General features: G+C 40.4%; 2 protein-coding genes across 13 annotated transcripts in view; one reads left to right on the plus strand and one right to left on the minus strand.

Annotated features, from left to right (window-relative positions):
- The window catches only part of ADNP (activity dependent neuroprotector homeobox), a 32,610-nt gene extending 13,345 nt beyond the window's left edge, over positions 1–19,265 (plus strand). For all 5 annotated transcript variants that reach the window (XM_075108451.1, XM_075108454.1, XM_075108453.1 and 2 more), the window contains 3 exons: positions 11,501–11,613; positions 13,074–13,166; positions 15,069–19,265. In XM_075108451.1, coding sequence (XP_074964552.1) covers positions 11,501–11,613; positions 13,074–13,166; positions 15,069–18,200 — 3,338 coding nt within the window. In that variant the 3' untranslated portion in view covers positions 18,201–19,265. The remainder of the gene's footprint in view (positions 1–11,500; positions 11,614–13,073; positions 13,167–15,068) is intronic.
- BCAS4 (breast carcinoma amplified sequence 4) overlaps positions 4–26,222 on the minus strand; it is a 66,496-nt gene continuing 40,277 nt past the window's right edge. For 6 of the 8 annotated variants that reach the window (XR_012662939.1, XR_012662938.1, XR_012662942.1 and 3 more), the window contains one exon: positions 22,516–23,792. Coding sequence is in view for 1 of the 8 variants with exons in the window: in XM_075108465.1 (XP_074964566.1) it covers positions 10,648–10,649; positions 23,717–23,792 (78 nt within the window). In the remaining 7 variants the exon portion in view is untranslated. Of the gene's footprint in view, positions 10,650–14,952; positions 23,793–26,222 lie in introns of those variants that run through there. The other 2 variants (XM_075108465.1, XR_012662943.1) reach the window with 2 other exon arrangements.

Below are 26,222 nucleotides of genomic sequence, written 5' to 3' on the forward strand. Positions count from 1 at the left end.
AGGACCAAGGAGGCCAAGAACCAGCAAAGAAAGGATGAGGAGGAGAGGGGGAAAGAGCGACGAAAGGACGGACCTTTTGAAGCAGCAGAGGGATGATGAGGGGGAGAGGGGAAAAGAGAAAGAACAGTTCCATTGTGTAAGCATGTGCAGAAATAACAGAAAATGAGTATCCTTCAGATTCAAATTTATAGGAAATCTGCTTTAATGAACTGTAGTTCTTACAGAGCTCATTAATTAAATACAACAAGGTTGGTCTGAGTATAGATGTATGCAGACTCAAAGACACCATGGGGTAGAAGAGGCTGGGTTTACATATTGCTTATGAAATTGTCTGTTTTGCACAAATGCTCACACCTAATCCTTTCTTCAACAGTACAGTTGATAATACTGTGTTTCAGATCACTAAAAAGTTCAGGGTTTCTTGGTCTTCATAGTATGAGTAAACGAGAGTATTAGGAAAGGGTCAACCAAACGTGCCCATAAGAGAAGTTAAAACTGGTGTTTTACTTTATTCTTGTCAATACGGTGCCCACGAGATAGCTGTAATTGCACCCCCAGTTTTATTCTGAGGTAAATTATTTAAGAAAACTTGTATGGGACTGTAAGTCTCACAGAATGCTTTTAAGAAGCAGTCAGTTCAAGAGATGCACGTTTCTGTGTCATTAGATCTAAGGTGCTGGCATTGAACCAGTTGGCATCACGTTTGATTTGATAAATTCAGCCAACACCTTGGCATCAAATCAGAAAAACTGACAAACGGTAGGTATTTACGTTACAGTAGGAAGACCCCTTCTCAAGTTGCATTTTCATTAAATTTTATATAGGATTTTTTTGTCTGGCGTTAAGGGGTTATTTTGCAGTAGCCCTAAAACATAAGTGCCAGCAGTGGATTTATACTGGAAAGAGTCTAGTCTGGAAGTGCTTCTAATCTGACTTGGACACCTGAGCCCTCAGAGTGAAAGGCGTGGTGCCTTTGCACAGTGACCCTGCTCCCCTCCATACAGCTGGGAACCCCACAGCCCTTCGTGGAAGAGGGGGCTGCTTCGCCTGCAGGGTATTCACAGTAAGCACCGAGGGAAGGGGCCCTCGCGCTGAATCCTTGGTGAAGCAGTGCCTCTTCTAAGCCGTAGTAAGGAACCAGCTACCTGGAAATGAGAAGCTGATTCAGTTGGCTGCATCTTTTGGATTTTCTGTATTTAAATAGGTTTGCTTTAGGATTAAAGACCTACTCTTTTTTTCTTGTTTTTAACTCCATGAAAGTGTTTAGGCAGCCCTGTTTTGACTGCCCAGTTACGGCGAGGCAGCCTGGAAGGACATAGCCACAGTAACAAAGAGAGGAGTAGTGTAATTAAGAAGACCACTAACTCCTGTGTGGCCGTGAACTGAATGGCTGAATGATTTTATTACTCGACAAAACCAAAATGGTCAATGTACTGAATTACACATACAGGTTTTCTTTTTAGTGCTGATCCCTTCAGTTGAGCCAAAAAATATACTTAGTGTTTAAGGCATAGGGTGAGGGGTAAATGTTGCTTATTATGAGTAACTATATATATTTCATTTTGAGGGGAAAATGCTCTCAAAGTGAGTTCCCAGCTTTCCACCTCTTTGTTCCTGTGAGGTTTTCATTATAGGCCTGGGAGTCATCAGCTGGTAAAATAAATTGTATGTCAAGAAAACAGATAAATGCATGTTAAAAAAAAAAAAATTGCTTCCAGGAGCCTCACTTTTATTTCTGTAACATTTTTCTCTTTTCTTCATTCCTAATTTTCACTCAGTACTCACTAGGAAAGTTTAGTTTTGTAGTTTTCCTTTTCTTGATTGACTGCTGCTTCTAGCTGTTCTCAGCTCTGTGAACGTAGATAAACTTAGAGCTATGTTCACAAAATTTCCGAAGGAAATAGCCAGATAGTAACTTGCCAGTTAGTCCTCTAGTATCATTAGCAGTGTTGGCATCATACTTCTCTTGTATGTGGAAAAAAAAACCCAACCCTCAAATTTAAAAAAATCATGTCCCGCTGGCTTGGTTCCTGCAGTGGACAGTACTTGAGAAGAATCAGTGGCTGCTGTAAGGAGCATTAGGACACCCTAGCCTACTCACACAGGTTTGAGATGCCTGAATAAGAGTAAAATGCACTAGGGACTGGGATTTTTCTTTACAGCTTTTGGGGATTCCATAACTTGTTTACTTGCCATTTTGCAGTCATGCTCGTTACAAGCCTTGTTGGGCAAAGACAGCTTCCTCGGTGAGGTGTTGAGGGTTGCCTGCAGCTCTGTGCTTGCTGGTCATGGGAAGGCTTTCCTAATGGTGCAGACTGGCAGTGTGCTAGTAAGGAAACGGTGTGATTTTCAGTCAACCATAAAGAGAAGAAAAGCTAGAGTAGGTTTTCTAGAAGACCTAGACTGGTGCTGTCTTGGTGCCTTTACACAGCAAGATCTTCCCCCAGACTATCTCTTTAGGTCTTCAAACTATTTCTGGATGAGAACCACCATTTTACTAACAAGACTGTGACACTAGAAATAGTATACTTTCTTCTTTTTAGAACTGTAACAAAGCTCAAAACATGAAACAAGCATAGTAAGCACTTTGGATCATGTTGCCTAAAAATGAAAATAACAGGATGAGGCAGATCTGGAATATTTGCTGAATATTTTAGTTGAGAGAAAAAGGCTGTTTTGTTCTGAAACTGATGCCTCTTTCCCAGAACCAGAATAGCCGTGTTACCTTGTGGGTGCTTTGAAGCTGTACGCTAGAAGATCCTCTGTTTCATTGTTCTAGATAAAGTTGGCAGAGCTGAACCAGTCTGACATCTGTTACACGATGGTATCAAAGGCAGCTCCTCCGATGAGGTCCAAAATACAAAAGACCCACTGGAGAACTGAGGTTCTAGTTACGCTACAATAGGGACAGCTTTTGGGGTCTAAAGACAGGTGGAAGCTTTCCCTTTTTTTTGTCACCTCTGATAATTCAACTGACGTGGGGTTTTTGCTGGTTTTCCCTCTTTTGTTCCTTATCCTCTCTCTCGTGGTGCACACCTTCCCGTAAGGTCGTAGCTCTCAAGCTGTGAATGCGGTGTATTGTGTATGAGATCAGTACGTCCCTCGTAAGGGGGGACTGTTTGCGCTGAGAAAAATACACAGCACAAGGAAATGTTAACTGTTACGATCTGGCACTCTAAAGCAGGCATGCAGTATTGTATTTTACATGAATTAATTTCCTAAATAATAGCACAGTAATTTTTTTTAACAAATCTTTTGACTCTCTTTTCTGGGTGGTTCCAGTCCCTTGGTAACTGATGTGTTAAAGGGCTGAACTGCGTGGCCATGTTAGCTTGAAGTGCTTAAAGCTGGTACAGCGAGGAGAGTTTATTTTTATTAAATGCTAAAAGTAGTTTAAAAATCACTTAGAAAAACGTAACAGGAGGATGTGTCAGACTTCACTTTCTGGGTGCTTTTAGAGTAGTGACTGCAATTGTTTCCATCTGCAATTTGAAGTGCTAGTAACAGTAGCAAGTTGGTGAGGCGGTAATTTGGAGTTGAATGTCACAGCAAGTCTAGCTAAATGCGAAAATCTGTTTAAAGAAAAAAGTGTTATGTTGAAGAATTTGGAGTTTGTTGAAACTTCTCTGTGACTAATTTTTGAGCTAGACCTTGTTTCCTTCTTTTTTTGTCATGCCATAAAAAAATAGAAGTCTTGATTTCCTGTGTCTTGGGGTATTTGCACTGGTAAATTCCTAAAACCAAGCAGAAATTTTCTTTAGTAATGGATTTGTTCCTCCTGTTCACTTGAATTACGTCTTCTTCCTGAATATTGTTCACACGAGTGCTCCTGAGAGCGTTGCAAGGTGTTACACCATTTTTTCACCTACTAATATTTTTTTTTTTTTGCCAGCTATGGCTAACAAGGTTAGAAAATTGAGTAGAGAGAGAAAGCCCTTTGCTGCGAGGCAATTACTAACCATGAAGTGAGGTCCCTTTTTTTATGACAGCAGTGAACCCTAGTTCTTAGAAAACGCTGAAGAAGCCTTTCATTTTCAACACAAGGCACAAAGTTGTTGCCTCTTTTGGCCTGCAATTTTAGCTGCTTCCTAAAACTTGGACATAATTGTTAATCTAAATCAGTCAGCCTATATTATGTCCTGGCCCACTCCCATTTCAGGATGTGATTCTACTGAGTGAACTGAACTGCTGGTTCCTGCAGACTCCTCAAACTTCAGAAGTCTGTAGTCATTGTATGCCCTAACTTTGAGGTTATAAGATGCACACATCAGAACCACACTTGAGATGAAATTCTCCTGTCCTGGGACTCTCGTAGCCTGTTAAAAGCCAAAGGCAGTGCTTTGGTTCTCCCAAGCACAATACCAGGTACACGCTTTTGGGTCCTGTCAGGTCTCTTAAGTGTTGTTCCTCTTCATATGTTGCAAATACTCCTTGATTTTTCAGAAGACCTCCCCCCCCCATCAGATTTTTGGGTGCAGATCTGAGAGTACTTTGTCCAGGCCTTTTTGTTAACGCGTGTGCCCTAGCTAGGGAGCCTGCCTCAGCTTTTTGTTCATGCTCTGCATAGTGGCTGTTACCCTTAGCAGTGAAATAGTACTGCATGAAATGTGTCTAAAATAGGTCTTTGCATCTCTAAGATGTGACTATGAAATGAAAATTGAAGTACAGTGTTTCTAATCTAGTAATTATATATTGCTCTCCTTATAGCTTGTCTTTTCTGCTTACATTTGGCTACTGAACTATTCTAGGAGTCAGTACCTGGCTCTGGACTAGACCTTTATCCTAGGTACTGCACAAATACAGAGCAAAAGAAGGTTCCAGACTATTTCTTACACAGTTGCTGTGCTCATTTTACCACTATTTTGTGCACAAGCACACTAAAGATGAGCGAGATCATCTTATTAAATGTCTTAATTTTTCAGAATTTCTTATACCTAGGTTAGTAATCCATTTTCTTAGGCACCTCAAGACACTACCTGGATAATTCTAGTAAGGACATTGCTGGCCTTGTTTTTAAGTAATCGTTTATTCCCTCCATCCAGCACTTCAGTGTAGGTCGATGCGTAATTCAGCTTATGAACAAGGGCTTCCCAGTGTATTTGTAGGTGGGACCCAAGTCTTTAAGTAGGAAACAGAAGACACAGACTTAATTCTTACTGTGTTGAATCATGAACTTGAAAATAACTGGTTGACTTAGAGGCAGATCTCATTAGTTACTTAATGAGGATAAAAAAGTGCTCAGGTTTCTCTGTAGAATTATTTTTGCTGAACGTATATATGATCATCTTGATTTATTTTTCTGTGTGCACAGATGCACATTCCCTTACAAAGAAAAGTTCTGTGATGTAGTAAATATCTAGGGCTTGTGCAGGAATGAACAGGCTAGCGTAGAAACATACAGGAAAATAACAAAAATTAGTTACCCCTTGGCTACTGTAGAACAGAATACATGGAAAAACAGGATGTCTCGCTAATTAGAACCCTGGGCTGGAATTGTCATTGTGTGGTATCTCAGGATAAATTAATTCCTCCTTTATTAAAAAAAAAAAACGCTGCTGAGCTTCTTTTGAAAGCTATGTTGAGATCTCAAGTTCTGTACTGAGCCACTGACATTAGGTAAGCAGCACTTTAACCGTCAGGAACTGGTAACTGACAGCCATGCAAAGCTTGGGCTGCTTGTGCCTAGAGAAAGGCTTGTGCCTTTTATTTGTCTTCACTCAAGTGCAGATTATTTAAGACTGTTCATTTCTGGCATTTCCATAGAAAAGCAGGAGAAAACAGCATTAAAGTACACTATTTCCCAGCAGGATCAGCTGATCTGTGCCTTCGCTACGGGCATCCCTCCCCGTGGGGAGGCCGGCTGTGGCGCTAGCTTCAGTGCCAGATTACAGCACCAGTGGGTTTCATCAGCGCTGGATGCTGCATTCCGCAGCGTTGTGTTCTGTGAACGTAACTGCTTGGATCGAAGCCTCAGAGCAGCGAGCAGCAGCCCCGACAGTGTGGAAGAGGTGTTCCAGGTGTCCCCTCTTACACATCAACCTTTGGTCAGATAAGGGATCCCCCATCTCAGGAATAGCATTGGTGTCCAAACGATGATCTGAGACACTTCATCCCAGCTGTTCTACTGCCCACACCCAGGGGTGCGCCAGCAGCGTGTGGCGTATATTGCAATTGCAATTTGAGTTACTTGCTGCAAATAGAAATGAATGGAGATGCTAAGAGCTGGTTTTTGTAGTCACAAGCTATAATAATATCAGGCTGTATCTGGCTCTCCACTAATTAGGATTAAATGGACAAGAAACTTCCTAAATAAAATGAACTGTGTTTGCTTAAGGATGAGTTTTTTGTTAAGATTAGGGGAGGTGGATTCAGCTATCAAGCAGAACTTGCAAACCAAGGTTGATCTTCAGTTTTCAGATGAGAAGATCTAATCATATCCTCTATTGTGACGTGTTGTGATAGGAAGATCTTAATCATTTCTTGTCTCTAAGACCTGACTGTGAGGCAGGCAAAAGGGCCGAGGCAAGAAGCTGGTGCAGATAGAATAGAGATCTTGTTTTCAGGCAGTCCTAAATAATTTGCTTTCTTTATCACTTGGATTTATGTATATCATGGTATATTTGGAGTCTCTAGGTTTATTAGACAGTAATTAAGAGAAAGCATTTGATTCTTTGGGTGAAGAATTTTAGTGGTGTTTTTGTACTAAAATAAGTTATTTGTAATAAGCATTCTTTTGAGACTTGTGGCTGACTTCCAAGTTTACAAGTGATTATTGCCTAAAGACAAACTCTGTACAGACTCTTGCTTTGTCATGAGAAAAAAATGGCTGTTTTACAAGCAAAATGAGTATATCCTTTAAGTGGGAGCTCTGGTTTTAAAGAAAACAGCACAGCTTGCTAGGAGGTTTAAAATGTAATGTTTTCAGGCACTGATGTTTCTACAGTTGGTATTAAGAACTTGGGTTACTCTGGAATAAAATTACTGGGCCATTATCTCCTTGGATTTGAAGTTCACTTGAAAATAGTCGTTCAAATCCTGAACATACTTGACTAGGCTGCTTCATATGATTTTTAATGAAAAAAATTGAGCTTACGCATAGCTCCGAAGGAGCTACTGAAAGCATTACTGAACCAAAGCAATACGGAGAGCACAACGCTTATTCAGTTGTCTTTGCAGAAAAGGCATTAGCGGAGCCATGATTAATTTCTTGGCTACATTAATATTTTTCACTTCGGCTCTACAAACTGCAGCAACAAGAACTTTTAATAAATGGATGTTCTTGACTTAAAAAAAAAACGCTGTGCTTTGAAAGGAAGCTTGTGTTACTTCATTGTAAGTTGGTGTTCAGAGCCGTACTTCCCCACTTCTGTTCAGGGAAGAGAGGGAATAGAATGCTAAGGAAGCAGATTTTCTTTCCAATTTGTGATCTGTGTTTAAGGATATAAACGCACTCTGTGCACTATGTGGTATTTTTTGTTCTCCTATTAATGCAGTTCTAGTATTTCACAAGTCAGACCTGTTTCAGGCCATGAAAAAAGACAGAGGGCTCAGCATTGAAAGCTATTTTGTAGTGACTGGCCTAGGAGAGGAAACTGCAGGTAGGAGTTGCTTTTTCCAGCTGGAAATGTTCAGCTTCACTTATTTCAACTACTACAGACCAAAACCAGAGAAAATGCAACTACTTGGAAATGGCAACTAGGACACAGCCTTACTAAACTATTTGCATTAATCAGCAGGCTAGTTAGGAGCTGAAATTCTTAGGGAACAGCATTTTTCCATGTTATTCTTCACCATTTTTTAAACTAACTTGTTACTAATACTTCACAAAATTAGCATTGCTGATCCTCAGCCCTGTTGTTAAATATTTTCAAGTACTATTCACGTCTTTAAAATGGACCTGGCCCAACTTTAAGCTATAGTAGATGTTGTTTTTACAACTGAAGCAAAATTGCAACCCTCAAATAATATTTTTTGTCACGGAGATTTTAGTTCTATTTGTTCAAGTAACTGAACTAATTATAAAATTGCCCTGACACATGTAAATGTACTCTTTGTGGTCTTCATTTTTTTAATACAATGATTTCTCCATACAAATTCCTGTTTGCAAGGTAAATATCTGTTACTATTTTCAAAAGCTTTTCCACCATTTATGTGCTTATACTTTGTCATAAATGGTAGTATTTTTATTTTATTTCATCCAAAAGCATGTTAAGTAACCGCACGAATAACAGGATGTAGCCTCTGCCCAGCGGTGCTTACACAGTACAACTGATACCACAGTTGGGCAAGGACGGGTAGGAAAAGCAGGGTGGAACTTGGCACATTCTGTAGGTACTTAATCAAAGCCTAATACACAGCACAGAGTTATAAAATCTTATGTATGTTGGAAGTGTTTTTCTTCAACTTCCCTTCAACGTGTGCCTTAGAAATAGCTTTTAATATATGAAAGGGACATGTGGATAAATTCAGAATTTGATCAGAAAATCTGCTAACAGAGCTGTAAGCTTGTGTGCAGATTTTTATAAAATAACTGATTTGCCTGAGTCAGTTTTCAAAGCAACAAGAAGCTGGAATTCACGCCTTATTTCCTAGTCCTTTATGAGGATTAAAAGTAATTCACCGGGCAGGAGCGAGCAGCACTCTGAAGGGATGGCATGAATCACTCCAATTACTTGAATGATCACACTCGCCCTTGCACAGAGCGGGAGAGTGGCTTAGGCCTGGATGTTGTTTATAATTGCAGGTGAAATATTTGATTATAAAAGAGTACAGATGAGAATGGATACAGCATAAAAAGAGAGCAGTTCATGATTTCCCATACAAAGTCGTTAAAGGCTTTAGAGGGAATAACTGGGAAGAGAGAGTAGTTTACCGCTGCGATCTAGTTAATCCTTCCCTTCTCTGAGGTGGCAAAGAAAGCCCGAGGAGTGCTCTTCATAGCTTGAGTAGGGCTCATGTTATGAGACTTGCAAGTGAATCTACCCGTAAGGTATTTCACTAGAATGCTAATCCTTCACATTTCTAAAGTGGGCTTGAGGTTCCCTAAAGTGAAAGGTGCCAGATAAGATATAGAACGCAGCTACTTTTCCTATCAACTTAATTCTAATTTTTTTTCCAATTCTAATCCTTTGCCCTGCACCTAGAGTTAGCTGAGACACCTCTGCAGTCACGTAAATTAATATACTTCCATTTAGAGTTTTGAATATGAAGAAATCAAGATATTTCTGATTATACTAAGTTCCCGTAACAGGTGTTACTTGGAGGAAGTTAACGTGGATCACTGAGATACAGAACGCTGGAATACTTTTTTTTCCTGGCCTATGTTGTTTGAAAATCGCTACCATTAGTCAGTTCACATGATGTGTCTAAGGAACTGCATTAGTGGAAATACTATAACTGAGCAGTTTGGAATCCCTGAGATTTATGGATGTGGTCTGAACATTTTTTTTCCCCCTTTGGTTTCCTAGTTTTCATATAGGGGTGTTAAAGTGACACTATATTTGCTGCTGGTAATCTGTGACAGTGGCCAGCCTGACCCAGGTACCAAAATCCTTAACGATCAGGGTTGCTTTGGTCCTTCTGGGAGTTTTCCTATAGATCTTTATATAAACTCAGGCTTGTTTCCACTTACATTTCTAATATATAGTTGTGATATGAATCCTTAATGTCACGATAGCTTTCTGCTCTTGCCCGGGGGCTGTTCCTGAACTCAGTGAAGAGACCAGAGCCCAGCAACACATGGTAGCAGCACTACTCGTAGATTGTGAAGGTGGCTGAAGTGGTTTGTATTAGCACTGTTACGTGCAGAACCTTTCAGTTTTGTTTATTTCTGAAACTAAACAGTGTTGCTGGTGGGAATCATGGAATAGTAGGTTGCAGTTGTTGGTGACTGTCCTAAAGCATTACCAAGTAAAAGCTGGTAGGAGTGTGACAATAAAAAGGCCAGTGTGTAAACAGACAAGTAATACTTTAAGGAATACGCACGATAGTGCATACAGAAGGGTTGGTTTTGATCAGACAACCCCATATCCTTTGTACTTTGAGCATATTTCTTAGTAAGGTCTTTGTAGCTTAGCAATTGGCCTTGATCTCATGATAAAAGGGGAGAATTTTTGTCTAACTCAAATATTTAATAGCTCCAAACTTCTGTTAACTCTGCATCTGGGCTTCTGTTTGAGTGTGTTGAATACTTTCAATCCTAACAAAAAAAAAAGTTGTCCATTTTTAGTTGAAGTAGGTAGTCTTTGGCCTTACAGTGGATTAATTTGTTGATATGAATCAAACCTTTTGTTCAAAGTAACATTTCTGAATTGGCTCATGGAATTATTAATGATGAAAACTGCAGCTTTTATCTTCTGTGGTGATACTCTTTATGCAACAGGCATTGGGCCATTAAAGCCTAGGGAGCAAGGTAGCAACTCTGACACTTTCTTGCTATTTAAGAAGCTTCCTCCCCTTTCCTTTGAGAAAAGCCTACCTTTTTATGGCTGGCTCCAGCCCCACTCACTTCCAAAATAACTACGTTGTTGTCAGGGGCTTTCACGTTTCTGCCACTTTGCACCTTCGTGAAGTGCAGATGACTTGGTGGTGACGGTTCTGTAGCTGAGCATGCATTACTCTACTGACAGCAGCATGCAGACCCCGAGCTCCTGTACACACAAATAACAGTAGCTGTTAGCGTTTGGAAGAAATCTTAGTGGTGATGGTTGAATCTGGGAATCCACATATCTTAAAATTTTAGACTTCCTTTTAGCTGGGTAGCCCCAGCTATTAACACACAGTTCAAGTGGAATTAGCTGTCTCTGGGGAACTGAAAGGGACGGTTGTCTTCCAGGCTGAAAATACCCAGCTACCCTTCGAGGTGTTAAGCCATCTCTTGTACTTTTTCCAGTGACCAGTATCTCTGCGGGGCTCTAACCAAGCTTTCAGGTCCCATCTTAATAAAAGAAGAATGTCAGCCAGCTAAAGCTATGAATATAGTAAATGCAGAAAACAGGATTCATTTCTCATCCTACTTACAGTTGAATGCAAGAAGCATCTTTCTCACTGAAGAGATACTCTTAAATCTGTTAGGAGACTTGACACAAACCTTGAAGCTCAACTCAGCGATTTTCAGATCAGTCAGGATACGTACGCACAAAAGATAAATTGAGTTTTAAAGAACTTCAGCATAGGAGGAAAACTTCATGGAAATACAAAGACTTTTAAAAAAACAAAAAGTTATTTCCAGATGCAGCTGATTACTCCTGTAACAGTTGTTACATCAGTTTGTTGGGTTTTTTAAGTGCTCTCCTAAGTTTGTCGATGTCTAGCTTTATGGCCAGCCTCATTTAAGAACAAATCAGACAGAAGATGTGCTAGTTTCTTAGTTAATGGTACAGCTCTGATACTGAGTTATGTGGGTACAATGAGACAGAAAATTACTAATAATTGAAAGTGCAACACTATCAGATGAGACACGTTTGACTTAAACCTTTTCTCTTACTTTCTTTTTCAATAGAAACTATGTTCCAACTTCCTGTCAACAACCTTGGCAGTTTAAGAAAGGCCCGGAAAACTGTGAAAAAAATACTTAGTGACATTGGTTTGGAATACTGTAAAGAACATATAGAAGTAAGTATGATACCTCCCAAGTGTTGTAGTGAGAGTTAAAATGCTCCTAAGTTGGTGGGGCTGCGAGGTCCTCGGTGTACGACGCCATTTTTTTTTTCAGAGCTGTTTCACAAAATGTTAAGATTTTTACTGTGGCTTTTGAAGGAATCCCCTATAGCCCGTTCCCATACCATACACCTGCTCTCATCGACTTCTGAGAATGATTCTGGGATTCCATTTGAGCCTTGTGGTTCAGGCATTGCTTCCCCTGCATTGCTTTTTAAGCTCTACACAAAGTAGGACTTAATAACTTGAGCTAAAAAAAAAAATGTACCTGTAAACACTTTTTAGAAAGTTTAGTGGCGACAAGACACACTTCAGGCTACATGTGACCGACCTGATAGATATTGAAGGTAGGTTGTCTTTCGTTTATGTTGGATTCTTAAAAATAGCATTTGGTAACTGAACATTTAGGAGTGAAGCAAGAACGAGGTGCGGTGCAGGGTGTTCCTGGGGGGCCGACGGTGGGCCTGAGGCTTCCATGAAGTGTTTGTCAGTGCTAGCAGCAGGTCACCAGGTTAGAGTCCCTTTTGTACCCGTGTCCTTTCCCAGAAGGGAAGGGTATTTGTGCCACTCTTCGGACAAACTTCGCCACTGTTGTCTCTCTCCTGAGCGCTGACGTCTGTGCTGTCCCTTCACACACTTTAACTCTTCAGAGTACTCGGCAAAATACGACCGGTTTGCTTTGGCTTTTCGTTAGTGTCTCTTTAAAGCACATTCAAGAGAGGCATAAGAGAAAGAAATGCCAGTCCTTCCTGCTTGGAAAATTTGTGGAGCAAGTATAATTTTAAGGGTAAAATTCTGATCTGGGACAGTGTTACTTTCAGTATTCATTTCAGCGGAAACTGTTTTTGAGCCCTTATGTGCTGCTGACTTATTTGCCAGAGATGAAATGCCAAAGTACTTCATAAGATTATTTTTTTAATAGGAATTGGGCTTCTTGGACATGATACATGTAGATAAACTTTTAAAACTTTCATGTGAATTCCTGTGTGTAATTAAAGCAATAAAAAAAAACAGTCAAACAAACAACACCCCCTTCCCCCTCCCAACCAAACAAAAAAAACAGAGTTCTGGTAAAGTGTTTGTATGATCCTGAGTGTTCAGCACTAGCCCGGGAATACTTGTCTCCATGACTGCTTTTGAAAATGGGGCAGGCACGTAATTATAGTCTTGGGTTTATTAGGAGGATGAGTACTGAAAATAGTTCTTCAGGTGTTTTATGAGGTTGAGACTATTCACAACTCTTCACCTCCAAAGAGATGCATCTTAAATACCCACACTTCCTTAAATTAATAATACCTACTGTTGGCCAGCAGCACTTGAGAGGACTGCATGGATGCTTGCAAGAGTTGCTTAAGGGAGCAGGTGGTCTTTGGTGTTGATTCTCTGTGCTCTCTTCCCGTCTTCCCCTTCTCCAGGATTTTAAGCAGTTTGAACCTAATGACTTTTATTTGAAAAACACTACATGGGAAGATGTAGGATTGTGGGACCCATCGCTTACAAAAAATCAGGTTGGTAATAGTTTGTGTTGATGCATCTGTTTCTGAAGGTGGTTCATACTAAGGGCGTTTCACAAATATGCCAAGAGCTTTTCCCGCAGTTCATCTTCATTTGTCGTCAGTTGAAGGGACAGCAGAAAGCTGTGCTTTTTTAATCCTTTTTTAAAGTAATAATCCTGGTCTTTATCTTAGTAGTACGGATGGCCAAATACCAGAGAACTCATTGCTCAAGAAAGCTTACTCAGCTTCTGACAACTGCATATTTAAAGCCCATCTGTTTTCAAGCTTAGCACAATTTCACCATCCTTCCGGTCAAAAGATAAACAATTTTATACAGTTCATGATAAGTTTTTTACCTTTTCTTAAATGTGTCATTATCTGTTTTCATTATTTCAGAAGAATTTTAAATGAACAGACCTAACAGCTGCTCTCTCCGCTATTGTTGTAGCCCTGTTAGCTGAAGATTCTTAGAACCTGACTATGTCCGAGGTTTGGTTTAGGCATATATAGTTCCATACGGCAGAGTGAAGTGACACTGGAAGTCTTACTTCTTAAATGTTTCTGAGCCAGCAATAAAGGAAATTTGAATTGAGCTAGAAGTGGAGGGAGGAAATAACCCTTGATCAAGCACGTTTAAGGCAAGTTGTGTGGATTGCAGTAGCCTCCACCGATGGTACAATGTAGAGTAACGCCAGCACTGACAGAACAGTGAGAAGGCGAGAAATCTCTTGACAAACTAAGCCAGCCCTCTCTGAGCATCTAAAAGGTCAGGTATTGCTCTCACAGGAAATGGGAACCTGTATTATGGTGGATCCCTAGTGTAGCGTTAATCTAAAAGTGTCCCTTTACTACCGTGTTCCATAAAATACACCGATGTTGTCCTTTTTCCTAGCTGATTCCAGAATAAAAATGGTAATATAAAAGGAGACAGCTTTGTTTAGTTTGTTTTGTCGTATCTTGTCTCCAGCCTACCAGATGTCTGAGGCTTCAGAAGGTGGACAGAAGCATATATTCCACTTACTTATGCAGAGGGGGAGTACAACTCTCCGGCTACTTCAGATGATCTGTGTGTAGCTCGATGCACAAGACTTGTTTTGACACTCATGATGAATGTTTGTAACTATTTGAATTTCATGCCTTATCTCATCTGAAATGCGAGATCGCTCGTGGCTGTCTCTAAGGCCAGTGTAACTTCAGTTTCTGTTACAACAGTTGACAAGAACTGCATCGGCAACATGTGAAATACAATAAAGGGTGCAGGGAAAACGTCAAGTGGGGAACTTGCAAATACTTTTTTCTTTTTTCTGATTCAGGATTGTTTAGAAATGATGTTTGTGTTTTGGTCCATTTGTGCACCAAAAAACAAGTTTTGAAGAGCATCTTTTTTTATATATATGTTTGTAATGGATTAAGACACTGAACTAGCTGAAGTTATATATCCTCCTTGTATCTAGAAACGTTTGGCAGATTTTGATGGGAAGTAACTAGTCTTCTGGATACAGTCTCATTCCGCTCAAGCAGCCATGCTTGCCTTCCCCCCCGGACTGAGCTTACGGTGAACTTTTTCATGCAGCTCAGCTGCAGGGGATGAGGCTTTTTGGGGTTTTTTTCTTGGCTGGTGGAGAAAGATGCTTATGCCTTAGCCTTGCGTGCTGAGTTTATGATTAAACTCTTGAGGGACCTCTAAATTGGCACTCGCCACATCACGTGTATGTTCAGATGATAAACTTCCTAGGGCCTGATCTACAGGCCAAAAATTGGAGAGAAGAACTTAATCTGAAGGTTTGAGACCATTGCAGTGGGTCTTGAGACTACTTTATTTAGAAACGTTATTGTTCAGAGAAGATCATGGATGTTGTTTTTTCTAAAAATTGCTTTTCAGTATTTAGTTTCTGCTTTGTTCTTTGTTTTAAGGACTATCGGACAAAGCCCTTTTGCTGCAGTGCATGTCCATTTTCCTCGAAGTTCTTTTCAGCGTACAAAAGCCACTTCCGGAATGTTCATAGTGAAGACTTTGAAAATAGGATTCTCCTTAATTGTCCTTACTGTACTTTCAATGCGGACAAAAAGACTTTGGAAACGCACATTAAAATATTTCATGCTCCAAATGCCAATACACCAAGTGGAGGCATCAGCACTTTTAAAGATAAAAACAAACATGATAGCCTTAAACCTAAGCAGGCTGACAGTGTAGAACAAGCTGTTTATTACTGTAAGAAGTGCACTTACCGAGATCCTCTGTATGAAATAGTTAGAAAGCACATTTACAGGGAACATTTTCAGCATGTTGCTGCTCCTTACGTAGCGAAGGGAGGTGAAAAGTCACTCAATGGTGCAGTTCCGTTAAGTTCCAGTACCCGAGAGGAGGGTAGTATTCACTGCAAAAGATGCCTTTTTATGCCGAAATCATATGAAGCTTTAGTACAGCATGTTATCGAAGACCACGAACGTATAGGCTATCAGGTGACAGCAATGATAGGCCACACTAATGTAGTGGTTCCAAGATCTAAACCTCTGATGCTAATAGCTCCAAAACCGCAGGATAAAAAGCCCATGGGACTCCCTCAGAGGATGGGTCCCCTTTCCCCTGGAAGCGTTCGATCTCTTTCGTCACAACAGATGATGAACAGACTCACTATACCAAAGCCTACACTAAATTCCGCAGGAGTGAATATGATGTCAAATGTTCACCTACAACAAAACAACTACGGAGTCAAATCAGTGCCGCCCAGTTACGTTGGGCAGCCGGGGGGAAGGCTGAACTTAAGTGGTAACGCACCGGTTTCTATTTCACAACAATCGCAAACAATGAAACAGTTTTCAGCGAGTGGAAATGGGAGGCCTTATACTCTTGGAGGGGAACAGAGATCACAGGCCTCAGCAAGATACTCTCTTCAGTCTGCCAACTCATCTTCTCTCTCATCAACTCAGTTGAAACAGACGTCGTTATCTCAGTCACAGGCAGCTTCAAGAGTATTAGGTCAGTCTGGCTCGAAATCTCCTGTAGCTGCTACAGGTCCTTCCGCCGTCAATACATCATCCACACAGAAGTGGAAAATCTGTACAATCTGTAATGAGCTGTTTCCCGAAAATGTGTATAGTGTCCACTTTGAGAAGGAGCACAAGGCTGAAAAGGTGCCTGCAGTAGCTAACTATATAATGAAAATACACAATTTCACTAGCAAATGTCTATACTGTAATCGCTATTTACCCACTGACACGTTGCTTAATCATATGTTAATACATGGTCTGTCTTGTCCGTATTGCCGCTCAACCTTCAACGATGTGGAAAAGATGGCTGCTCACATGCGAATGGTTCATGTCGACGAAGAAATGGGACCTAAAACTGATTCCACTCTAACCTTTGATTTGACATTGCAGCAGGGTAGTCACACAAATATACATCTTCTTGTAACCACCTACAACCTGAGAGATGCTCCTGCTGAATCTGTAGCTTACCATGCTCAGAATACTCCCCCTGTTCCTCCAAAACCGCAGCCGAAAATCCAGGAGAAGTCTGATGTCCCTGTAAAAAGTTCTCCACAAGCAGCAGTTCCCTACAAAAAAGATGTGGGGAAAACACTCTGTCCTCTCTGCTTTTCAATCCTAAAAGGACCCATCTCTGATGCACTTGCACATCATCTACGGGAGAGGCATCAAGTAATTCAGACAGTTCATCCGGTTGAGAAAAAGCTAACCTACAAATGCATTCATTGCCTTGGTGTATATACTAGTAACATGACTGCCTCAACTATAACGCTGCACCTTGTTCACTGCAGAGGGGTTGGGAAGACTCAGAACGGCCAGGACAAAGGTACTTCGTCATCTCGGCTAAGCCAGTCTCCAGCTGTAGCACCTGTAAAACGTACTTACGAACACATGGAATTCTCGCTAATGAAGAAGAGGAAAATGGATGACGATGACTCCCCCTCTGCCTTTGAGGAGAAGCCTGAAGAACCTGTAGTTCTAGCATTGGACCCCAAGGGTCACGAAGATGATTCCTACGAAGCCAGGAAAACATTTCTTACAAAATACTTTAATAAGCAACCGTATCCCACCAGGAGAGAGATTGAAAAGCTGGCTGCCAGCCTGTGGCTATGGAAATCTGATATTGCATCTCATTTTAGTAACAAGAGGAAGAAATGCGTTAGAGATTGTGAAAAATACAAACCTGGTGTGCTGCTTGGTTTCAACATGAAAGAGTTAAACAAGGTTAAACATGAAATGGATTTTGATGCTGAATGGCTGTTTGAAAACCACGACGAAAAGAATTCCAGAGTCAATGTTAGTAAGACTGTTGATAAAAAAATAAACTTAGAAAAGGACAATGAAAGTTCCTCAGACAGCTATGAAAATATAGAAGAGGAGTACAATGAAAGCGGTAGTCCGTTTGGTCAGCGCATTTCTGACATGGGTGGGAAAGCCTCGTCTGATGGCACGGTGGAGAACCCAGAGGACAGCATAGCCAAGGAAATCATTGAAGAAAATGCATCGCAGTCCCCAGAGAAGTCTGATCAAAAACAAGAGGAAAGCTCTAAATATGAAGAGATCATTTCTGCTGAAGAACCAGCAAAACTGGTCGGTGATGTTTCAGATAGCGAAGGTGATCAGGATGATGCTGCTGAATGGAAAGATGGAGCTTCACAGTCTGAAAGTGGGCCTGGTTCTCAGCAGGTTTCTGATTTTGAAGATAATACATCGGAAGTAAAACCAGAAGTGTGGACAGATGAATCCTCCCAAAGCGAAGATGCCGGTAGCAGTAAACCGACTGCCGAGACAAAAAGGGGTGGATCCGAAAGTGATGAAGAACAGTCAAAGTGGAAGAATCGTTCCTATGGAAAAGTAGAAGAGTTTTGGTCTAAGGACCAGTCGCAATGGAAAAATGCATCAGAGATTGAGGAGAGCTTGTCAAATCAGCAGATGGAATGGCAGAATAGCACAATTGACAGCGAGGATGGAGATCAGTTTGACAGTGTGACTGATGGCGTAGCAGAACCAATGCACAGCAGCTTAACCGGTGTGGAGCTGAGTAGCCAGCAAGCGTAAGCTGCTCGACGCAGAAGTGTCCGTAACGTGGTCGAATCTGCAACTGTCCAAACACTTTCATTTCAGTACGACCGCTAAGCTTAAATTCTGACTGGTACTGCCTTTCGAGTGCTAGGTCGTGGCGTGTGGTGGTTGTGGCCGCTGTTACTCCAGTGGTTATTTAAGGATGCTGTTGCTAATCTTGCTTGAGAATACCTGCTGGGGTGAGCACAGTAACTTAATGTGAAAACGGAGAGGCTGGTGGCTCCAGAATGCACACAGAGAAAAGCAGAGGTTTATTTTATCTGCGTTTTCAACATTTACATCACTCTTGTACATGTTCAGTTGTATGTCTTTTTAAACATTACCCTTTTTCACATGGTAGTGTAGGGCCAACCGTACAAGCTACCAGTTCAACGTGTATAGTAGACTACGGGGAAATTGATTTTTTTCATGTATCATTCTGAATAGTTGAAATGTATATTTGTACAGTCTTTTAGACCTATTCAAGTGAAGCTTATGAAATTGTTCTTGTGTACCCATCATAGATTTGTTTCTCTTTTTTAGTGTTGCCCTGCTGTGTAATAAATGCTGTATCTAGTTTACCTAGCAAAAGCTTGAAACTGCTATAGTATGAATTTTGACAAACTTAGTTTTTGCACATAACCTTGTACAATCTCAAAACAGAGGCCAGCAACATAAAAAAATATATCTGGACTCTATTGTATTATAGAATTTTCTTGTTCTGAATATCCTTGACATTACAACCGATGACAAACGTATTTCAGAGCCATTTTCTGAAATCTTTTAAGCTAAAAAAGAAAAGTCACACAAGAAACAAATTTGCAGCTACTAATTTTGACACCTTTTAGATCTGTATAAAAGTGTATTGTGTTGAAGCAGCACGCTGAAACGAAAGTGCTGTGTTTTGAATATTTAGTTTTATCTTTAGTTAACACCAACAAGGTGTTGTATTCATTTACACCATCTAATATATGACACACTGTTGTAGTATGTATAATTTTGTGCTCTTTATTTCCCTTTGTATTCTTCATTTTAAGCATCTAAATAAATTGCTGTATTGTGCTTAATGTAAATATTTGCTTTATTACATGCAAGTGCTACATTCCTGTTTGGTAAACCCCACCCTGCTACATTCGTTCCCTCCCTCCCCACAAAGCGCTCCCCAGCTCTGCTGGGGCACATCTGGACAGTTCTGTCTTACTGAGCAGACAGACCCTGTGAGGATATTGAAAATCCTACAGAACTTAACTTCGGCTGAATTTGTCTTTACTATTTAGCATTCTAGAACACTAATTTGTAAATAGGATTGTAGTGATTTGCTTGTTCTGCATCCTGGAGAAACAAAGTCTATGAATTTACTTGCATTTTTCATCCCTTTGTACTTATGAATGGAGATCACTTTCACATATTAAAAAGTTATCTAGAACTACGTGTGTCTCTGAAGCACTACGTGTGGAGGGTAAATGATAGCAAAGGTATTTGAATACTCACTGTGCAAACACAAAGGAGCATGCCTTGCAAGCTACAGGCTTGTTTAGGCTTTGAAGAAAAAAGTAATTTGAGTACTAAAAAGATTTTAAAAATCAGTCTGTTAAAACTAGGGACTGGTTTGGTCACACCAGTCCTGCACAGTGGCAAGTGTGCAGTGCGACAGCTGCATAACCAAAACCTCATCGAGAGCATGATTTACTGACGGGCATCTGATTGTGGTGAGAGCAAAAGTGTTCGTACTTGGAGCGATGAGTTTGATGTAGGCATATGTCTGATAGATACTGGAGTACCTACTTTTTGATACGTCACAAGAACTAAATTGACCTGTGAACTTTTCATTAATGTTGTAAAGGAGGAAACAGTTGTGTGCTCTTCAACGTTTTAAACAGCAAAACCATTTCACAGAGATCCTGAGAAAACGCGTTGATATCTCAAGCAGCCTCGGGTAGGTATAAACTCTACTTCCCACCAGTAATGAAGAAGCCGCTCTGTAAGCCAATGACGAGAAGAGGCACGTGCTCTCAGGGTCTGCAGCTGCCACTCTTTGGAATGAGCATTTCTGGGTTGTGTTGAACCAATTATGTTTGTGAAGTGATGACTGAGAACAGTTACCTTTAGATTAATATGGTTTAGATTTGTCTTGTTCTCCCTTCCCCCTGCCTTCACAAAAGGGAGACGTACTGTCATTCTGCTTTTTAACAGAGGAGTGGAGGTTAGACTGGCTCCCAGTTATGCACTCAAGTGGCAGAAAATATGTTTTAAGAACAATGCAGGAAAAATACTTGTGCCACTTGCATCAGCAGAAGAGCTCCTTGTGTTTCTCTGCCTTAAAAGAAAACTTGAGCCTCGACTCATCCTGTTAGCAGACCCCCTGAACTATTTAAGTAAGTGACAATAACTTTTCAGTAAATCAGCTGAGAGTTCGATAACTACCACTTAGAGATGTTGATGGGTTGGAGATCTTTTTCCCAACAAAACCAGGCACTTGAAGTCCTAGAAAAGGTTATTCCGTGCTAAGAAAACTTGGTTATGATCCCTTCTCCCGCCGTAGGCTGCTCTCTTTCACAGGAGGCTGCTGTCCGAGCACTTCAGACATATTGCAGAATTTGTTTTGTGTCACTTCATCTAGGCCTTAAGGGATTATCCAAATACATTTCTTAAAAACTTTTAAAAAAGCCCAACAGTTTAGTGGTAGTACAAGCACCTCTACCCGTTAAGCAATGAAGTAAAAAATTGGTTATCACCTTATGAATCCTGCATCATATTTGGCTCACTATCTGGCAAAGTTAATTTAATATTAGTGACCTCTGTAGTTAAAGTCAGATTCCCAAATTTTCATCTCTTGTTTGTTGTCAGTGAATAGTAAGACTATGAAATCTGAACTGTAGCAATGCTTCATTTGCCAGAAAATTCCATGATAGAAAATACCATTTTATATAGTGATTATAGGTCTTGCACAAAAATAGCCTGTCTCACAGGAACACCAAGGATTGGGGATGGTTGTTTTAAGTTCTGGTATAAACTAGTATTTCAAACAAGCACTCCTCAAATCTGCATTTTAGCCTAGGCAAGAATTCCTTTTGAGATTTGAGGCTAACCACGCATTTTTTGAGGAGGCCAAAAAGCAGAAGAGGTAAATGGCCCAATAAAACCGGAGGAGCTTTAAACCCAGTTTGTGTAATCTTAATTTATCACACCATTCTAACTCTATGAGATGGAAGTTACCTGGTTTTTACATACATTACTGAAGTTCTATAGCAGAACTCCAGAAATGCGCCCACTGGGCTTGCAGAGCAGCCAGCTCAACCGACACCTAAATTCTGCTGCTGTCTTCAGCAGGAGACCTTGAAAACACTGGTTGGTCCAGGCTTTGGCCAGCAGAACAGAGCAGAGGGACTGTTTTAAGACTCTCCTCTAAAAAAATGTCTTTCAGCCAGCTTGCCTGAATTGCAGCGAAGCAAAGTGCGTTTTCCATCTCAAATACGCTATTTGAAATCTAGAGGTTGTAACAGCTGAGAATGACGTAGGAGGTTATTAGCGCAGGCGTCGTTTCGAGACACAAGGCAGCTTTATACAACAAAAACTTGGAGCTGGTGTGACCTGTAGTTTGGCTTCTGCCAATACCTAGGCGCGGCAAGGACAGTCTAAGATCGGTCAGGGTAGCTGCATTTGACATGGCACTTCATTTCTGTGGGTGTTCATATGGGCTTGTAGTAACTGTTATTTTGCACTGACCTGCGGCTGGGACGGAGTGTTCAGCAAGTACGCTTCTCGTTCTTATAGTGCGCTCCTCTCCTTCCATCCCCTCCCCTCACTCCCTGAAGCATAGCTACAGCCAGTAAGCCTTCCTCCAAACCAAACAGGTACCTTCCTGCAGGGAGAGATGGACGGCTTTTGCTGAACTAGTTTTCTATCCGGTGCATCAGACACTAAAGTCACACTTGATCTCAGCATTTTCCTTTGGGTGCTGTGACTTAACCCTTTATCTACACTAGGATTTCTACTTAACCAATACCTTTTACATGATGTTGCAGAAATATCCGCATTGAAGTTTTATTTCACAAGCTCTTAATCTTACTGACAGTTCAAGTGACATTTAATGCTGCCATCGTCTTCAGCAGTAATATTTCCGTAGCAAGAACTTGCCAATTAATATTTGACCCTTTGACATGTATTTTCAAGACAGAAACGTGAATATTCACTCAGTATTTTTCTAGGAAAATTCTATCATTGTTGCCACAAGAAATTAGTAGGTTTTAAATACCCACTAATACAGTAAACAGTCTACCATTTTGTAGTACATATATTTCATACACTGCTATGGTATTAAAACAAGTTTATTTCAATTTTTATCAGAACCGAAAGATTTCAAGAATATGTTGTGTGTTCTGTCTCTTCATTTCTGTTAATAAAGAAGCTGATATTTGGATAAACAGGTTGGTATAACTAAGAGTATTTTGTTCCGTTCATAACTAATTTGCTTCTCTGTAATACCAGCTCATTCGTAATAATCCTTTGCAATAACCTGCCTGGCAGGGGCAGAGGCATTGACTAGGTCTGTCTTCTGTTGCTTTGTATTTTAATTCAACTTCATCTTTCATCATCAGTCCCGCTAATAAATATGAAAAGGTTGAGTTCATTTATTTCTGCATCAGAAAAGCACTGGTCTCCATGGTTACTCAAAGCCATGTAGCTTTACTTTCACCATAAGCTTTCCCCCCCCCCTTTACAGAATTTGCATTGGGTCCTCCATCTTGAGATTTTCACGGGTATTTTTAAAACAAGCATTTATTTCATTTATTTCTGTTTCTCCGCATTGTACTGTATGCAAAGCCATATATAACCTTCTCTTCCTAACATTCCTTATTCAGAGAATGGAGTGGGTTTTATTTCCCTAGACCTATTTTACAGTCAAAAAGAAAAAGCCAGCTACAGGTGCAGAGATGAATGATGCTATCCCTGGTCCTGGTGAAATAGCATCTGCGTTACAAAATGGCACATCCAGAGGTCCGTAGCAGAACGTTTATTTATACCATTCAAGATATATTACACAACAGCTTTTAAAACCCTATTCCTAGTTTGAAATAGAGTGCTGGAAGCTTCAGCCACATGCAGTTTACTGAATTTTAAAATTTTGACATTGACTTCATGTTCTCTTGTAAAATCTGAACATTTCTGCATTTGTGAAGCTGGCAGTATTAGCACATTATGTGACAGTTTTAACATGCTATACTAGAGCACTCTCCAACATTCTGATCATCTGAAGTATAAAAATGTGAAGGTAAACAAAGGGAGGTTTTGTACATTTTCTTCACTGATTTAGGAAGCTTATCAGGTGCAGACTACTGTGATCAAATCTTAGAATAAATATTCCAGCCTCCCTATAGCTGCAACACAATCAGAAATTTTTAGCTTCCCTTCCCAACATCATGAAGTCTGAACTGTAAGAATAAACTCAGGCAGCCTTTCCTGAAAAACCTTTTGGTAGTCAAAAATTAATTATTTTGATACTTAGTACCTACATAGTTCATAGGAAAAACATCTTCGGTAGAGTTTTAGCAGGTCACAGAAGTGTGCTGCTGCTGGCAGAGGATGTCCCTGAAACAAGAACAGGACAGAAATTAATCTTATTGTTAACAGGAAGGAATACTTCAGGGAGTTGACCATGTAAAAAAGCTGTGGGGGTGGGGAGAGGAGTCAGCGTCGCAGCACTGAAGTTACTTTCCAACACAAGATAATCGGCTCTGTAACCAATGCTGAAAACATGCAGTTGTTTCCTTTCACACCTGATTCTACAAACTTTGCAATCATTTTAGCTGGATTAATATTGAACAGATAAAAATAGAGAGAACACAGGGGAAATTAGTTTTAAAGCACAGGAAAATGCAAATGAATTAGTATCACTGGAAATACTGACTACAGAAGATATATAGAAAGGGATCTGGTTTTGCTTCTAGGGTTTTTAAGAATTCAAATAATTGATTAATCCTGAATTGAGATAAAATAATGTTTCTGTAGTGCAGTAATTCAAACCTCTAGTGAAAACCGCAGTCTCAATGGAAAATGAAGAGCCTATCCCTCCCATAAAGTTAATGGTCTTTAGGCTCTGAAAATATTTCCAAAGAAGTTTGCTATTTAGATGTAACCCTCTCATTTATTTGTATTTAATTCTCATTCATGTGTTTCAAGCTGTGCCTCTGGTTACACACATTTCTTGATAGAATCCACTACTAATTCTTTGGAATAGTTACTGCATCACAATATACATCTAGGCACAATTTAAGGAGTAAATACTCCTCTACACTATGACCTGGGTACTGGCTACCGAAGCAGCATTGCTGTGCTGCCACTGTCAGAGCAGGCGGGATGAACGGGGTCCTGCTGACAGACTGGATTTGCACACCTCGGAGATCAACACCGTGCCTTCAGAGAAGGGCGCTTCCTACCTATTGGGGTACAGCCACTTTGCTATGGGAGAAACATACTTTTGGTGATAGTCATCAACAGATGCACGTGGGTTTGAAGTTTTTATGTGCAGACCTAAACAAAAGGAGATTTTAAGTTTTTTCATCTAAGGTTGAAAGTCAACAGTCATAACCACTGAGTAAGACAAGATGAAGAATCTGAATAGATCATGTAAGAACTACTAGTGATGAGGTTCACCTTTGCAAACTAGAAAGGAGAAAAAACCCTAACCAAGGAAGCTGTAAAAATAGCCAGCTGTAACAAGTCACGGTGGAATACTAACATTTTCTGTATTTTCCATAAAATGAGAGAGACAGAAAAGTTAAAAATCACTCCAATTTTCAAAGTGAAATAGTCTGCCCTTCATTTCTAGGGCAATAGTACCAGTGGTCATACCAGGAGAAAACAAGGCAGGAAGTGTGTTACGAATGAGAGTAGTTAAACGTAGCAGGCTGAGTGACAATCTGTTTGCAGGAAGCCCTGATCAGGGCAATCAAACATGGCTAAAAACACGAGCCCCACAAACTAACTTTAAAAGTAGACTCAGGATCTCCCAGCCTGATTTGTAACCAGTTATTGTGGAACTGCTTATTCTTAGCACCAGAATTTCTGCAAACAGATGATGCCATGACTACACTGAAAATTTACCTTTTTTTTTTCCCTTTGAGCTCCCTGCACTAGTAATCTGATTCTTTGATGATAATACCTTATATAGCACTACAGGCAGTATAATTCACAGATATGCTTAGTCCCTTCTGACTGGCAGGTAACACACATACAGATGTTTTCTATATACCCTCTTGACACAGGTAGTTCTTTTGGGTCACTTCCTATAACGCCATAAATACTTACAAAAGTGACTCCTCCTGCTTTACATCTCCCCACACCAAACTTTCATCAAGGAGCACTCTTTTACCAGCTTATGTTAAAGCAGCTACTTCAATCTTCATTATCTTAAGGTATAGCTGCTGAATCAATAGTAAATGAGCAGCAAAGACACCAACCCATATGACTTGACAGTATTTTATGAGGAAGGGGTCTGAGAAGAAGCTTTCTTTCACAATGGTACAAATGCCACACCAGGTTAAAAGGCAAGGGCATGAGGAATCTCTGAGCTGTGCACATCACACAGCCTGAAGATGAAATAATTACTTTGGGGTCAGGCTGCTGTGAAACTTAAAGGAAAAGTGATATGGTTGCGTTGCGGGGGAGAGGGGGAAAACGTCCTGGAATTCCAAAGCCTATTGAAGTAATCAAAAGAGAAAGTTTTAAGTAGTAGCAAATAGCTTTTCACCTCTAGATCACTTGATTCCTGTCTGTCACAATCTAATAAAGGCCAGATTACAGCCCTCAGAAGGGAGGCGCTCTCATTAGGATGGCATCCATACCATAACATACAACCACCAGTGACACTGAATGCAGCAGTAGCTCGCCAAACGCCAAGTGCCTGTAAAATGAAACTGTGTTTATGTCTAATCCAGGCTATAAAGGCCTCGGGCGAGGTTCTGTCATTTCACTGGCGCCAGTAAGCACCTATGGCACCTATTCAGTGCAAATACATAA

Source organism: Phalacrocorax aristotelis, chromosome 13 (assembly GCF_949628215.1).
Source record: "Phalacrocorax aristotelis chromosome 13, bGulAri2.1, whole genome shotgun sequence".
Lineage (NCBI taxonomy): Eukaryota > Metazoa > Chordata > Aves > Suliformes > Phalacrocoracidae > Phalacrocorax > Phalacrocorax aristotelis.